Source organism: Carlito syrichta, unplaced genomic scaffold, assembly GCF_000164805.1.
Source record: "Carlito syrichta isolate Samal-C Ts95f unplaced genomic scaffold, Tarsius_syrichta-2.0.1 Scaffold304506, whole genome shotgun sequence".
In the NCBI taxonomy this organism is placed as follows: Eukaryota; Metazoa; Chordata; class Mammalia; order Primates; family Tarsiidae; genus Carlito; species Carlito syrichta.
The window spans coordinates 404,922-420,137 of record NW_007248602.1 but is presented as its reverse complement, the minus strand read 5'-3'; the positions used below and the strand labels follow the sequence as shown (position 1 = coordinate 420,137).

The 15,216-nt window shown below is 35.9% G+C and overlaps 1 protein-coding gene across 1 annotated transcript in view; it reads right to left on the bottom strand.

Moving 5' to 3' along the window:
* The window catches only part of BOD1L1 (biorientation of chromosomes in cell division 1 like 1), a 45,679-nt gene extending 30,866 nt beyond the window's left edge, over positions 1–14,813 (bottom strand). The window contains exons 1-8 of the mRNA XM_008060058.1: positions 14,695–14,813; positions 10,548–10,738; positions 9,509–10,123; positions 8,821–8,970; positions 4,461–4,627; positions 2,945–3,056; positions 2,184–2,325; positions 824–896 (exon numbers count right to left, since the gene is read on the bottom strand). Coding sequence (XP_008058249.1) covers positions 824–896; positions 2,184–2,325; positions 2,945–3,056; positions 4,461–4,627; positions 8,821–8,970; positions 9,509–10,123; positions 10,548–10,731 — 1,443 coding nt within the window. The 5' untranslated portion in view covers positions 10,732–10,738; positions 14,695–14,813. The remainder of the gene's footprint in view (positions 1–823; positions 897–2,183; positions 2,326–2,944; positions 3,057–4,460; positions 4,628–8,820; positions 8,971–9,508; positions 10,124–10,547; positions 10,739–14,694) is intronic.
* Positions 14,814–15,216: the final 403 nt, after the last annotated feature.

Here is a 15,216-nt window from a genome sequence, read left to right as displayed (position 1 = left end):
TTAAGTTAAATACTTAAAAATTTACCATTAAAACATCAGGATGTACTTCTAAATATACCCTTAATTTCAGCAAATAAAAATATTTGCTGATGATAGACAAATAATTACTGCATTATTCACTTTTCTCCGTGAAAATATTAAGAGACCTTAGCTACAGAATTATAGATATGGCTTTGCAAACAAGAATTTAAATCCAGTGAAAATGAAGTTTGCCCCAAGGAAATAATATTATAAGGGAAAGAAATATATCCACTGCATGTACTTTTACTATTGAAAATGATCAAATCTTGGAAACAACTTAAGTACTGAAATATAAGAAATATTTACATGCATCATGATAAAACCATTCACTATAACTCTATGCAATCATTAATTAGGAAGCTTAGATGTTAAAATAAAATGAGTAAAATATTAAGGACATTTTGCCGAATTACTTCCACTCCATAAAATCATAAACACAAGTGGACAAGGAATGAAGGAAAAGAAAATAATGATTTGTTATAGTGAAGGGTCTTAGTTGCCCTCTCCTTCTCCCTTCTCATTAATACTAGCAACTTTGTTATTGCAAATATAAGAAATTGCAGGGAAGGGGAAAGGAAGACAATAAAAGAAGCTATTACCCAGATAAAAGATCACATAAATCAACTTGACAAAATAAGGAATTCAGGCCATAATAGAACAGAGGTCAAAAATGCTGACTGCAAGAAATTTTTTATTTAACTAGAAAAAAACAAACTGCATTCTAAGTTTTATTACAAAGGACTAAATAGCCTCTACCTAACAAAAGAGCATTTGAAACGGAGTTTCACTGATTAAGACATACCTCGCTTATTTTGAAGGCTTCTTTGGAATCTTCTTCAGATTGCTGTTTCTTTTTGGAATTCTCATCAACATTCCTAGGAGAAGAAAGAGTCAAATATAAACTCTGAATCAAATATAAGAATTTTTCAGGAAGGTTAAAAAAAAAAAAAAAAAAAGTTGCTTTACTATAAACACTTGATCCATAAATGGAAACCTGTTACATTTCAGTTTAAGTCCTATTCTTGGTCAACAGAGGAGAGAATCCCAAATGTGCCTTGAACTACTCTTGGTGCTAAAGAAAAGAACTGCTGAAATGAAAATTCCTGATTTGTTGCTTGAAAATGAGTACTCCATGGGTTATAATTACATTTTGAAATTAACATCTTTTGAGTAAACAGAGCAGTCTTATTTATTCAGATCAATAGGAATGAGGTTTTTTTTTTTTGAGTCAAGTCTCACTGTCACCTAGGCTCGAGTGCTGAAGTGCAGAGGCATGATCAAAGCTCACCACAGCCTTGACCTCCTAGGCTCAGGTGATCCTTTTGCCTCAGCCTCCTGAATAGCCAGGACTACAGGTGCATGCCACCGTGCCCTGCTAAATTTTTTGTTTTTCTGTAAAGTTGAGATCTTGCTATGTTGCTCAGGTTGGTCTTGAACTCCTGGGCTCAAGCAATCCTCCCACCTTGGCCTCCCAAAGTGCTGAGATTACAGGCATGAGCCACCATGCCTAGGAATGAGATTTAAGAATAAGAAATTGAGAGCAGACTCCTATCACTGAGTTCTGCCAATTATTGATTCAGTTATCTTGACGTCTGTGATAAATTTACATAATTGCAACTTGATGGAACAGCAGAATTACAGCCCATGGCTCACATGACTTTATAACTACTCTCAACAGTCTCTTTGGCTTTCTAATTCTTAAAGAATTAACAATGATAATATAGTCTTAATAAAAAATCTGGCTCAGACTCAGGGTTGGGGAACAGCAAGAGATACTAGCAAAAGCTGTGGGGAAAGACTGGAGAACAGACATAATCATCATGAAAAAGTGAATATCCCAAACAGGAATACTTCCAGAGAACTTCTAAAGGATCCATAAACTCTGAAATTCTCAGAATAACTGTGTATTTATGCATGTACATTTTTCTGGGGGAAGATCTTAAGCTCCCAGTAGATAATAAAAAAAAGATCTGGGACCCCCAAAATGAAATACTACTTAGAAATGCTATAGATAGTAACACAATGAATCATACCAAAAATGAAACCCTAAGGTCCTTCAATAACATGCAGTAACAGACAATGTACGACCATTTCAATGTCTTGCTTCTGAAAACATCCCACAAGAGTGTTATAACAGGAACATGACCAGATAGAGTTTGTACCTTGAATCTTTTCTTCTTTTTTTGCTCAAAGCTACTTTCTTCTCTAAAACTTTCCGTTCTTTAAGGACTTCTTTAATTCTGGGGGCTTTAGGTTCCAAACTTTTTGTTGATGATGATTCTTCTAAGTCCACACTACTTTTGCCTAGGAAAGAAGTAATCAATAAAATGTATGTCACAAAACAGTTTTATAAACAGTGTAACATTTATTTTTCATTAAGATTTTTCTAATCACTGTAAAACAGCAAAATGGCTTCAATATCCTTAAGTTGTGCTAGAATAAATGTTTTTGACGAAGAAGGCTTATTTTTTTAATTTGAAATGATCATATAAGTGTGTGTACATGTGCAAATAAATATATCACACAGGATTAGTGTCCAGACGGAGTGCAATTTTGTTCAATTCAATATTCTAGATAAATGTTTGATATTTTAGAAAACATAAGCACTGATTAATTCTATCACTATCACCAGCAAGGCACAATTACTCATGTATTAACAATCCATTTTTCCAGTGATAATTCATTCAATCATAACTGAAACATAAATGAGCTGCATCAGTTGCTACCTGATAAAACGCTTAATTTAGATATAACAATATAATAAAAAAAAGGACTAAGTACACAAGATTAAAATGTAAGAGAATCTTCCACGTTTAAGAACATTTTATTCTATAATTATATCTTGTAAGTAATATAAAAATATCCAGAAAATAATGAACTATATAAGATAGTTTAAAACAGTAAATATTAATGTTTCCTATACCTTGACTCTTGGCTTTTGAAGACTTTGTCTTTTCTGCTTTCTGTTTGCGTTTTTCCTCAAGTTTCTCTCTATTAATTTGCCTTCTTAAAAGCCTCTCTTCTTTTTCTTTAGCCTAAAACCACAAAATATCCTGACAGATTATCGGGCAAAAAAAAAAACCACTCTGAAAAAAATATATAGAAAGAAGTTTTAGTCTGCCCTTCAGATGTTCTTACAAATTAATAGGCTCTACAAAAGTGCACATTGAATGCACACCCACACACATTTGTGTGATGTGTCTATGTATGGATGAATGTATATATGTATGTGTTTCAATTTGGAAACTACCAGAAGAATAACAGAGATAGATGTGAACATCCGCCAATACTCTTTCAGAATGTCATCAGGTTAAAGGACAGGAAAGGTATTATTTTGTGAAAAAAGTGGTACTGGCATTTCGATTCAAAATATAGCTGTGAAAACATCTATGAAAATCAAGTATATACCGGTAGGTTTCCTTAACATTCCAACTATTCTTAAAGAAAAAAGCTGCAATTCAGATTCCAGTCAAAGGCTTGGGACTTTCTAGTGCTGTATTTTTAAGAAGAGAGAATTCATAATCACTGTGCTACTCTTGCTACCACTTTCTGGCCCAGAACTCAAAGTCCAAGTGCCAAAAGTCCTAAGCAGATGTACAAGTGCTCAACAACTAACCTGTTCAAGAAATGAACCTAAAAGGAAGATAAGCCACTGCTAGTATTTTAGTGTAGTTCCTTCAAACCACTTTTCCGTGTAACATCATTTCCTGATTCTGAGATATACAACTTTGCATATTTTAATGTTTCTGAAATTGAAAGCCATCTTAAAACTGATATGTACATATGAGGAAACAATTTTCTTTAAGAAGCTGTTATATTAATTCAATGACACATCTTATAATTGGAGGAAGCATTTTCAAATCCAAGAAACGTGTGAACTGCATATCCCTTTCAATATTATGTTAAAAGCTGTATACCATATCTTTGTATGAGCGAATCTTTACTCAAACATTTCCATACTGTGAAACATTTAGGTTCAAGGCGTTTTTGGACTTTTCCATACCTAACTTCATGAGACAGGTGGCAGTCAAAACACAGTCAAAACTTCATCTAATGCATGAAATTAGTAAAAGTATTGTATAAAATAACCTTCAGGCTATGTGTATAGGTATACATGCAACATAAGTGAACTTCATGTTTAGATTTAGGTCCCTTTCCTAAGATACCTCATTATGTATATATAAGTATTACAAAATCTGAAAAAAACCCCAAATATGACATACTTCTGGCCTCAAGCATTTCCGATAAGGAGTACTTTCTATATTAGTAATGATGGCACAAACACCTCTTTCCCACTTTTATATCTATGTTGTTAAATGACAAGGTCCCTGAAGTCAAAGCTTGTATGTCTCTGCTTCATATGTGAACCAGGACCTCACAGACTACAAGTCTGTCAACCTGATGTCATGGGCTAAAATAACAGAAGAACTGGGACTTACAATAGACTGTCGCCGTTGTTCCACAGTAAGTTCATCATCAGAATCACTGTAGTACTTTGAGTAAAGATATGGTTTGTGGACATAAGCATGCCGTACACTTTTTGTTTTCCCTTCACTAGAGTCACTAGTTTGAGGTTTTGTTTTATTCTGTTTGTTCTTTTCTTCATCTGCAAGAAAGTTAATAGAAAGATGAGTGCTTCTGTGAATTAGTAATAAAAATCAATACTATGCTGTACGAATAGCAAAAGCAGTATCAATATAGTTTAGGTACATTCTTAAGTCCAACAGGGGAAATATCAGTATGCAAAAATTTCAGAAATTGACATTTTAAAAAACTATAATTCATATCTTATTTCTTTACCATCAGCTTCTCACACATAAAGGAACAAGGCAAAGAAAAATTAGACATAGTTATTCATGCTGTTAAAAAGAAAAACTTCAGACATTAAATTTAGCAGAACCTACTTGAGCAAAGAGTGATTCATGAAACAGCCATCGCTCAGAACCAGAGGGAGTTCAGAGAGCTGCACTTCAGCAGTGTGAGACACAGAAGTTAAGTCAATAAATTATTTGATTGGTTACAGCTATGTGTTTGCCTTATTTGGGCATGATCTGGTAGAAAAGTCTCCAGTTAGAGGCACTTGGTGGTTTCTGATCGGCAAGCATAAATTCCATTTTACTGTCTACACTGGGCTTAAATCTGCTTATGGAGAAGCCCAAGGCACTGGAGCCACCTCAGTCTAACAGCCTCCAACCCTGCCTCTAGCATCCTCCTGACTTTACTTCTTGTCCGTGGACTTGATTGGAACGGCTGACCACTATTAAGTTACACAAGTTCACTGGAAGGTGTACTTTAAACTTGAGATTTTAGTGACCACCTCTGAGTCCATTGAGGAAAGAGCTAAGAATCACTAACTGGTCCTACACCAAGTATACAGTAAAATCCCTCTACGTCAGGAAGGTAATTCAATTCCCATTGACAAAGCAAGAAGAAAATGGACACAAGATTTTCCTCTCCTAGCACTTAGTATTCTTAAAATCATCTTCTTACTTTTTAGATCCCCTATAGGCAAAATCGAGTTTTGTCAGGAAAAACCTTCAACCCTTTGCTCTCAGGGACATCCTGCGGATCATGCACCGCAACTCAGCTGCAGCTTCTTACACGAAACAGTGAAAAACAAGTCACTTCATAGTAAATAGTACAGCATTGGAATAAGTTATTTTATTGCAATGATGTTTGGCTTAAAATGGAATTTTGGACATTGAGGAATTTTTTTGTGACAAAAGTTTCAAAATTTTATCTTATATTTTTCTAACGTGTGGCAATGTGTGAAACAGTCACTAACATGCCTTGCAGGTTCATCGATACATGTTATGATGCAATAGTAATTTCTTTCACTTCTTTCATCTGGTATTTTTCTATTCAAGCAGACAATGCAGTCTTGTTTTCTTCCTCCCAGATTAATAATGTGCAATTTATTGTCCAGTCTGTTACTTGAAGAAGATATGGAAGGACACACTTATGATTCCTGAAAACCACCTCTCAACTGATCGATTAGATCCCAGAGTACAGTCCATATCTTTATTTGATTTTTAGTGCAATTTGAATGGAAAACTTCAAGGAAACAAACATTTTTTTTGGGGGGGGAAGCCTCCTCACACTGATAAATGACTTTGGTAAGGTTTCAGGGTACAAAAGCAACATGCAAGGAATAGTTGCATTTCTACACACCAGCAACAAGCAGTCAGAGAACCAAATAAAGAGCACAATTCTATTTACAATAGCTACAAATAATAATAAGAAAATGAAATACCTTGGCAACCACCTAACCAGAGAAGTGAAAAGAACTTTACAAAGAAAACTACAAAACTCTGCTTAAAAAAAAATCAAGGATGACACAAACAAATGAAAAACATCCTATGCTCATGGACTGAAAGAATCACAAGATGTCCATCCTACCCAAGGCAATCTACAGATTCAATGCAATACCCATCAACTTACCAACATCATTTTTCTCAGATCTAGAAATGACAATAACAAAAATTCATATGGAAACAAAAAAGAAAATGAATAGCCAAGACAATCCTCAGCAGAACTCAGAACAAAGAGGGAAGTATCACACTTCCAAACTTTAAACTTTATTACAAGAGTACAGTAACTAAAACAGCCTAGTTTTGGTAAAAGAATAGGCACATAGACCAATGGAACAGGACAGAGATCTGGAAGCAAAAACATGGTCTTTCAACCAAACTGTCTTCAACAAAGCCACCAATAACAATCACTGTTATTGGAAAGGAGACCATATTTAGCAAATGGTGCTGGGAAAGCTGGCTGACCACATGCAGAAGAATGAAACTGGATCCCTATCTATCACCATATATAAAAATCAACTTTAATGGATCAAAGACCTAAATGTAAAACCTCAAACCTAAAAGTCTAGAAGAAAACCCTTATGCACATCGAAAGTGGGACCTCATCAAACTGAAACACTTTTGCATAGCAAAAGAAACCATTAAGAGAGTAAATAGAAAACCCACAGAATGGGAGAAAATATTTGCAAAATATGCATCTAACAAAGCCCTAATATCCAGAATCTACAAGAAATTCAAAGTGAAAAGAAAAAAAAAGAGCAACCGCATTAAAAAGTGGGCAAAGAATATGAATAGACACTTCTTAAAAGACATACAAGCAGCCAACAGACACATAAAAAATGCTCAGCCTCACTAGTCATTCTAGAAATGCAAATCAAACTACAATGAGATACCACCTAACTCCAGGAAGGGTGACTATCGTTAATAAGTCAAAACAACAGATGCTGGTACATGTGTGGTGAAAAGGGAACGCTTCTACACTGTTGGTAGGAGTGCAAGCTACTTCAACTTCTATGGAAAGCGATGTGGTGATTACAAAAAGAACTAAAAACAGACTTTCCATATGATCCCTCTCCTGGGAAGATACCTGGAGAAACAAAAACCATTCTACAGAAAAGACACCTGCACATGCATGTTTATTGCCACACTATTCACTATAGCAAAAACATGGAACCAACCCTACTGCCCATTGAAAATGGACAGATTAAAGAAAATGTGGTACATATGCATGACAGAGCCATAAAGAACACAATCATGGACTTCACAGTAAATTGGCTGGAGTTGACAACCATCATACTAAGCAATCTACCACAGCAAAAAAGAACTGAATACTGCATACTCTCATAGTAGCCCAAACTTCTCCTGCATGCAGCTACTTATGTAGTTAATCCTCACTTGTACCACACATCCCTATGACAAAATAAAAATAAAATAAAATATACATTAAAAAAATGTTGTACTGGCGTAAGTGTGTCCTGTATAATCACCAGCAATCTCTTTACGTCTCTTGAGAAGGAACATCTGACTGGTTTGGTATATTGACAATGTCCCCTCAGAGGTGACATCCATGTGCAAAGTGGTAAAGAACCCAGAGAGGCAGCAAGAGTTCGAGGGGTGTTCAGAGCATGAGGCACATTCTTCCTACACAGGCAATACAGAACTGACCTCACAACTAGGAAGTGCTGCTGTTGCTTCTCTGGGGGGCAGGCAATGTAGTCCTTCATGAAAATGAAGAAAAGAATAAAAGATGGGAGAGACTGAGAAGCATATCCATGGTGTGAAAAGCTTCTACTTTTTCTCCTCTATGATTTTTCTCCCTAGGTCTCCTATCCAAAAACCAGCAGCAAATATACAAGATGCTATAAACAGGCAACTGTACACAAAAATTCAGTATTTTTAATTAAAATAGCCATAAATAGAATTTAATCATACTGCTCTTAAGAAGCAGCATAAGATATAAGATACGGGATAGAAGCACAGACTACATTTTGAGGCCTGCACTGGTTCTCACTAGCTATGTGACTTTGTCTCTTTGCCTGTGTCTACTTCCTAGAGTTGTTCTGAGGACTACAGAAGTCATTACATAGAAAGTACTTGGCACAGTGCTTAAGATGTATAGTAAGTGCTTAGGAAAGTTTAGCTAAACAACAAACAGTTTTGTAGAGAATTCAGCTGTGCCCAGAGGAGTCTAGTCTTTGCCCTTAGCTTCTGGGAGGTGATCTCTACCTTTGGTACACCACGCCTGACAATGTGTTTGTTTGCTTAGGTGTCTTGAGTCAAGCTAACAATGGGACTTACACTGTAGCAGCTTGTCCAGAGGGGCTGCAGACAGACAACCTCAGAGCTGGGACTCGGAAACAAATCTTCCTACTACAAAGTCCTGTGCTATTGCTACTGTAACACACTGTCTTTCAGGACACAGCCAGCAGAATATACAAATAATGCTTGGTGCGATGTTTCAGAGGCACTATTAAGTAAAACGCTTTACCATCTGATGTAATCTCTCCTTCCTCCATGCTATCAGACATTACAACTTCCTCCTCGGTATCTTCTTCAAAAGATGAAAGGTCACTGGTATGAACAGAGCTAACTGTGATATCTGTAAGTCCATCCACATCAGAATCTATCAAAGGAAAATCTTCAAGAGGAAAATAAAACACAGAAAATAAATCATCTTACTCAGAACTCTATTATGAAATTACATTTAAAAATTTCTTCTTTAAATATATGTCAAAGAAAGTGAACTATCAAATGAGATAAAGCAGTTTCCAGAAAATACAAAGGAAACTAGTACACTGCAAAAATAGTTAAACTACTAATTTACAATGTAAATAATATAAATCAAAACAAATTTTAAGCAACTGGAACATTTATTACCTAATATCTTAAAGATTAGAATATATAACTGTGAATTAAGCTGCTTAGAATAATGCTAAATGCCTAAGTTACAACCCTTAAATTATTCCCTGTAAATTTACTCTGTGAACAGATGCATTAGTATAAAATTACAAATATTTATTGCTCCCCTTTTTCTGGCAAGGAAAATAAAAATTTTCAGCATTTTGGAATAAGAGTATCCAATAAACTTAAAATTTTGCAGACAAAAGTGATACTCTCCTTCCTCTAAAACATTCCACTCTTTCAAATATTATAGACCTTTGCAAGCTTTTATATACCTTCTTTTGTCCCTTCAAGAGTTTTATTTTTATTACTGTTCTTTTCTGAAGGAAGTTTTGAACTCTCTACTTCTTTTTCTTTTACTTGCTTTTCATCCTTAACTTTTTGCATATCTTCACTCCTTTTTGAGTGATCACATTTCTTTTCGATTTTTTCCTTCTTTTCTTTCTTTCTTTCTCCCTTTTCATTACTGTCTGGCTTCTTTTCACTTTTGTCTGCTGATTTATTTTTTTGGTCACTGCTTTCGTGTTGAACATCCTTATTTAGTAGAATTAAGTTATTATTCTCTTTTGTGTGATTTTTAATTTCCTCAACCGGACACGGGAGATCACTGAATTCTTCGGGCTTTGGAGCTGCCTCCAGTCCTTCCCCTCCAGAGTCAGGTGCAGATTTTTCTTTGTCAGCCATGTCCTCTGAAGTTCTTTCTTTGTCAATACCAGTGTCGGTGCTTGGCTGAGATGGGAGTTTTTTTGCTACTCTCTCAGTGGTCTTGGCATTTGATGTTTCTGTTGAGGCCCTAGCAGCATTCGCTTCTTGGTTAAGAGAAGTTATGGTTTCCAAGATTGACATGGCATCACTGGCTACATTAGCACTGGGCCCAGGAGCAGGAACACCTTAAAGTTGAAAAGATAAGTTTTAGAATAAATTTATCCAAAAGGTAAATACCTCTGTTGAGTCAATGTTATATGCCACTGTCATCTTTACATAATGTATATGCTATGCAGACCATCTGTATTGTTTTAGACTTAGGAAGGGTACCACGCAAATCTGAGAACCATTCAACTCCCAGAAAAAGACATTATTCTTTAGTCATTCTAGTTACGCCCTCTATGCTATCACACACACACACCCCATACTAAAATGCTTATTATCTTATTAACCTAAAAAAGGGAATGTTATGCCAGATGAAGAATTTGGGTGATATTTGAAGTAAATACAATTTCACTAAAGTCGCCAAATACAGACTACCCTAACTTGACAATCTTCTTGAACTAAGAAGAAAAGCAATGGAACTGACCAAGGGTAAAAGCAAAGCACCTGGTGTAATGACAGCAGAGTCTGGTTTCTCATCATCAGGAGCTGTGCTGCCACTTGCGTCCTCTTTGTGGTTCAGTGTGGCCAAAAACTCATGCACAGCTTTCTCTACTTGAGGTCTGAATGTGTGGTTGATCTTTGGATCCACAACCTGAGAAATAATTCGGTCAATACCAGACTCCAACATTCCTGATCTGAAACAAAGGATAATTTACAGAAAGGTAAAAAAACAATTTTATATCATTTGTATTAATGAACTTTAAACACAACTGTATCTATTATATATATGTTCAATCTCAAATTGTCCCAATCCAGTCATCTGAATATACAGAAAGAAAAGGCAATGGAGGATGAGTTTTATGCTACAGCAGCATTTAGATATACAAGACTAAAACAAAGCCTGTAAGCTTTTCCACCATTGTGTCACTGGTGAAAATACTAAAACAGACAAGACAAAAACAAAACCAAACACCCTTAGAACTAGACACAGTTTGCTATCTACTGCCCAGTATTTAAGTGCTACTTGTTTCACTTCTACTCTGACTATGGCATATAGAAATATGATCACTAAAACAAGTTCTAGTTATAAAATATCTGTGGACTCTGCAACTTCATTATCTTTTGCAGACAGAAAAATGTAAGCCTTTTATAAGCATTAAGGTCTCCAGAAAAACTGAACACAAAATATAATTCTATCAAGTTAAAAAAAAAAAAAGAATTATTTGGGAAAACTAAAATAGAACACAACTTCTGGCTCTCTTTTTACTATCTTCCTGCTATAAAAGCTAGATAATTTATTCATCCAACAATTATGTTATGAATGTCTTCTACAAAAAAGCTGGCCATGGGGCAGCTGCAAATCAGACCTGGTCCCTGTTCTGGTTGTGGGGGTAGACACAGACAAAATATGAGACGATATGCCCTATTATGCACCATGTACTATAAGAAAAGAGAGAAATAAGAAATTATCAGCTTACTAGAGGAATAAAAAACTACTAGATATGCCCAAGATAATTTAGGAATGCTGTATAAAGAAGATACTGAGCTACAGAAGAGGAGGAAAAGAAAGACACTCCAAGTTAAAGAAATAGCATATACAAGAGATGAAGCAATGAAGACAATATCTGAAATGTGGTTTTGAACAAAAGCATCTGAGTAAATTAAGAGAACATAAATTTATTTTAAGCAACACACTTAAACCTTGTTTCTCCCTAAAAAAAGAATAGGATAAGTTGAAGTACTTGGGAGAGTCCTGGGATGTACAGGTACTAGTCATCTCCAGCTTCCAGGCCTTAGCCTCTCTCTATACATGGGTGAGGAGGCGTTTCCCCTTACACCTTACAAGTGCTATTTTTGAATGCAGCACTGTCTGAGTAGAGGATGGATTGGATTTTCATTTCCTGAGGCACCGTGTAGCCTTGTGAAACTATAATTCTATTTATGTGGGCCACAGAGAAAAATGAGCCAACCTGGCACAAAGTAGGTTACCTGCTTTCTAAAGTTCTAAGATTAAAAATATGCAAATCTTGCAAACACTGTTACATCTTAGAGGTGTTTTTAAAATGTAGTAGGTAGAAAAGAAATAAGAAAAAAGCAATCTTAAAAATGTGTTCATTTAAAGCACAAGTACAAAGGTACAAATGAAAAAATAAAACCCATCTACCCCCAAATTATTGTTTCAGGCTTTCTCTGTTTGTCTGTTTCAGTCCCTTTCCTGCAAACACATAAAACACTTCTGCTTTAGAGGTGAGTTCTGAGCTTAAGTAAAAATGCAGTCCAGTGCTAATGACCACGCAGTACTAGAGGCCAGAGCTGCCTTGCCAAAGTGGGGAGAAGCCACAGCCTGAGGATCAAGGGCAAAGCCAGCAGCTGGCATTTTTCTGATGAAAATTACTTCCTTGTCTTCTTTTAAAGTTCTATCAGTTAAGATCATTATTCAGAGCTATCGAGGACTTTCAGATTCCACTGCAGAAATGAAAGTTTAAGTAGAATAAAACATTACCTCCTACTGAGTCAGCAGATTAGCTATTAAGTTAAACCATCCAAAATTGCTGTTATTAGACCATTTTTTGTCTTACAGGAAAGGCAACTGCAGATGGCTCAACCTAACAGTCAACTGAATGTTTCTCAAAGTGTATGAAAGAAAAATTGCTTGAAGTTTTATTTACCCATAGGAGCTAGTCCATCCCTATACCATCCGTTTGAACACAACTAAGTAAATGCTTTCTTTAAAGAAGCTCTAAAATGTTAGTATAAGTAACGTGAAACTTAACTAATGGATATTAAATGAAAACCGTTTATTTAAAAATAAATAGTATAGCTAGAAGGAAATTTACAAATATCCCAGGAAGATCAGTGCCTACATTTTCCAAGACAAGGGTTTCCTCCCTTTTAAAATGTCTCTAGAAAGAGGCGTTCCTCCTTACTCTCAGGTAGACTGTCCCAGTATTTAATCAGTGATACAGTCACAAGAACCCCTTACCCATCACCAGACATGATTTGATGATGAAAACGTCTTATATTGGTATAAGAATTTTAAATGTTTAATTTTCTCATGAGTAAGATTGAATTTGCTTCCCTTAAATGGAGCAGAATAAATGATTGCTTCTTTACCTTATAGATTTTGTTTGCTAAAAAGGTAAATGCAATTCCAAGAAGTCTGCCTTCCTTTTGAGTCTCTCAACATATGAAGAAAAAGAATGTAAGACTCCAAAATATGCTTTTAAAGCAATGCAATCATTTGTGAACAGGGAGACAGCTATGTAAACTACTGAATAAAAGCACTAAGTGCTCAGTAGAGTTCTGTATATGTGGGCGCACACACATGAACTTGGAGGTGGGGTAGATTGTAGCATCATCAGTAAGCCTGTCTCTACTCCCCTCTCTTCCAGTCCCACGCTATTGTGGTTATTGTTCTTCTGAAGGCCTTTGGGGAAATGAGTATCACTCCAGGCCTGTCACTCAACAGACCTCCTCTGTTTCTACTTTTTCTGGAAACAGCTTTGACCTTTCCCAACAGGTATTGCTATGCAGCACTCTAAATGGCATCTTTTGATCTCACCTAGACTCTTTTATAGGTTCCTCACACATCCTTTAAAATGTAGACAACAAAGCTATTGTTCATTTCTCTCTTCTCTTCTGCACCAGGAGCCACTGTCTGAGCCCCCAGGCTACCGGTTTCTAGTACTGCCTGTAGATAAATGGGTCTGTCTTTGATCAGAGTGTGACTTTTTATTTGTGGGCTTCCTGCTGGTTGAAAATATCCCAGTAGATAGGCTAGTGAGGCTCCTATGGGACAAAAGGAAAATAAGAAGTGGCAGGTACAAAACAGATTTGTTTAACTGTTTAAAAGCCAGGTTTTATTCTCAAAGATGTGCTTGAACACAGATACTTTCAAGTCAAAGAAACTAGATGCTCTTTAAATAACTTAGCCACACTTTCTGGGGAGAGAGGCAGGGACAAATGGTCTTTTTTGTCTTGGCAAATGTTTAGACTCAAGAACAAGTAGAAGACTGTTATGTCAGATTTTTTAGTATGACTTTTTTAGGCCTTCCTAAACATTCTAGCTCCTCTCATTCTCTTTACTCAAAATGGCTCTGACAGGTCCAAATACCTGTTGCGACTGCTGCTGCTTTTTTTTGGCTATATCATCACTAAATAGAAGAGTTAAAAAAAAAAAAAAAAGGGAGAGGGCTGTGTGAAGTGAGGTTGGGCTGTTTAGAAAAATAAGCTTCAAATCAAGAGACAATATCTTTTTTAAGAGAAAATTTTTTTATTTCAGTGATCTTTAATGTAATAAAGCCTGCTCTTTTAGGGTCAAGGAAATAGCTGTGAATGTAGCTATATGGGATAGTGCGGCCATTACCATCTATTCATATTATATCTAGATTTTTAAAGTCATGTTGTTACTTCCTACCTTCAAATGTTTCCAAAAATCTCCAGGAAAAATCAGACTGTCAAAATGTATGGGGTAATGTGAAACAAGGAGACCACACCCCAAAACCATACTCCATCCCGTGAAGAAGCCACACCAAACCCAACAAAACTGCCAATATCATCAGGTGAATAAACTTCTGTGTGATGTCTCTGCTTTCAGGCAGAGTAGGTTGTAACATTTTAAACTTGCCTGGGAACTCTTTCTGAGACTTACTTGAGGACTTGTTGTCTAATATTGTTTCTTAGCTGATTCTTATTGAGATGAGGACTCCAGGTATGAGTTGCCAAGTGGTTCGCCACAAAGTTGTCAACACGTTGTCTCAGATTCTGATAGGCAGGCTAGAGAGAACAAACAAACATAAATTCTAAAAATCCCAAGTGTTACACAATATCGCCATTGACAGTCCCAGAAATGTATCTTTAATAGTGTTAACATTTCTTAGATTATAGTATCAATGTGGCAACAGAGTTTCACAGTTTACCACAATCTAGCATCAGGATAATTAATTCAAACACTACTTGTTTTGTCTAAGACTACATGTTTGGAGATATGAGGAACACAAAGCAAAAAAGACACACCTCTTATTTCTAGGACCTCTTATTTAAAGGACTAGAAAGTAAGACAAAAACAAACAAACACCGTTAGATAATTTGAAATGAAGAAAGGGAGAGGAGCTGAGGAAGTATGCCTTTGTTGAAAATTTGGCACTTGAGCTGGAAAAATCAGTTTCGAAGT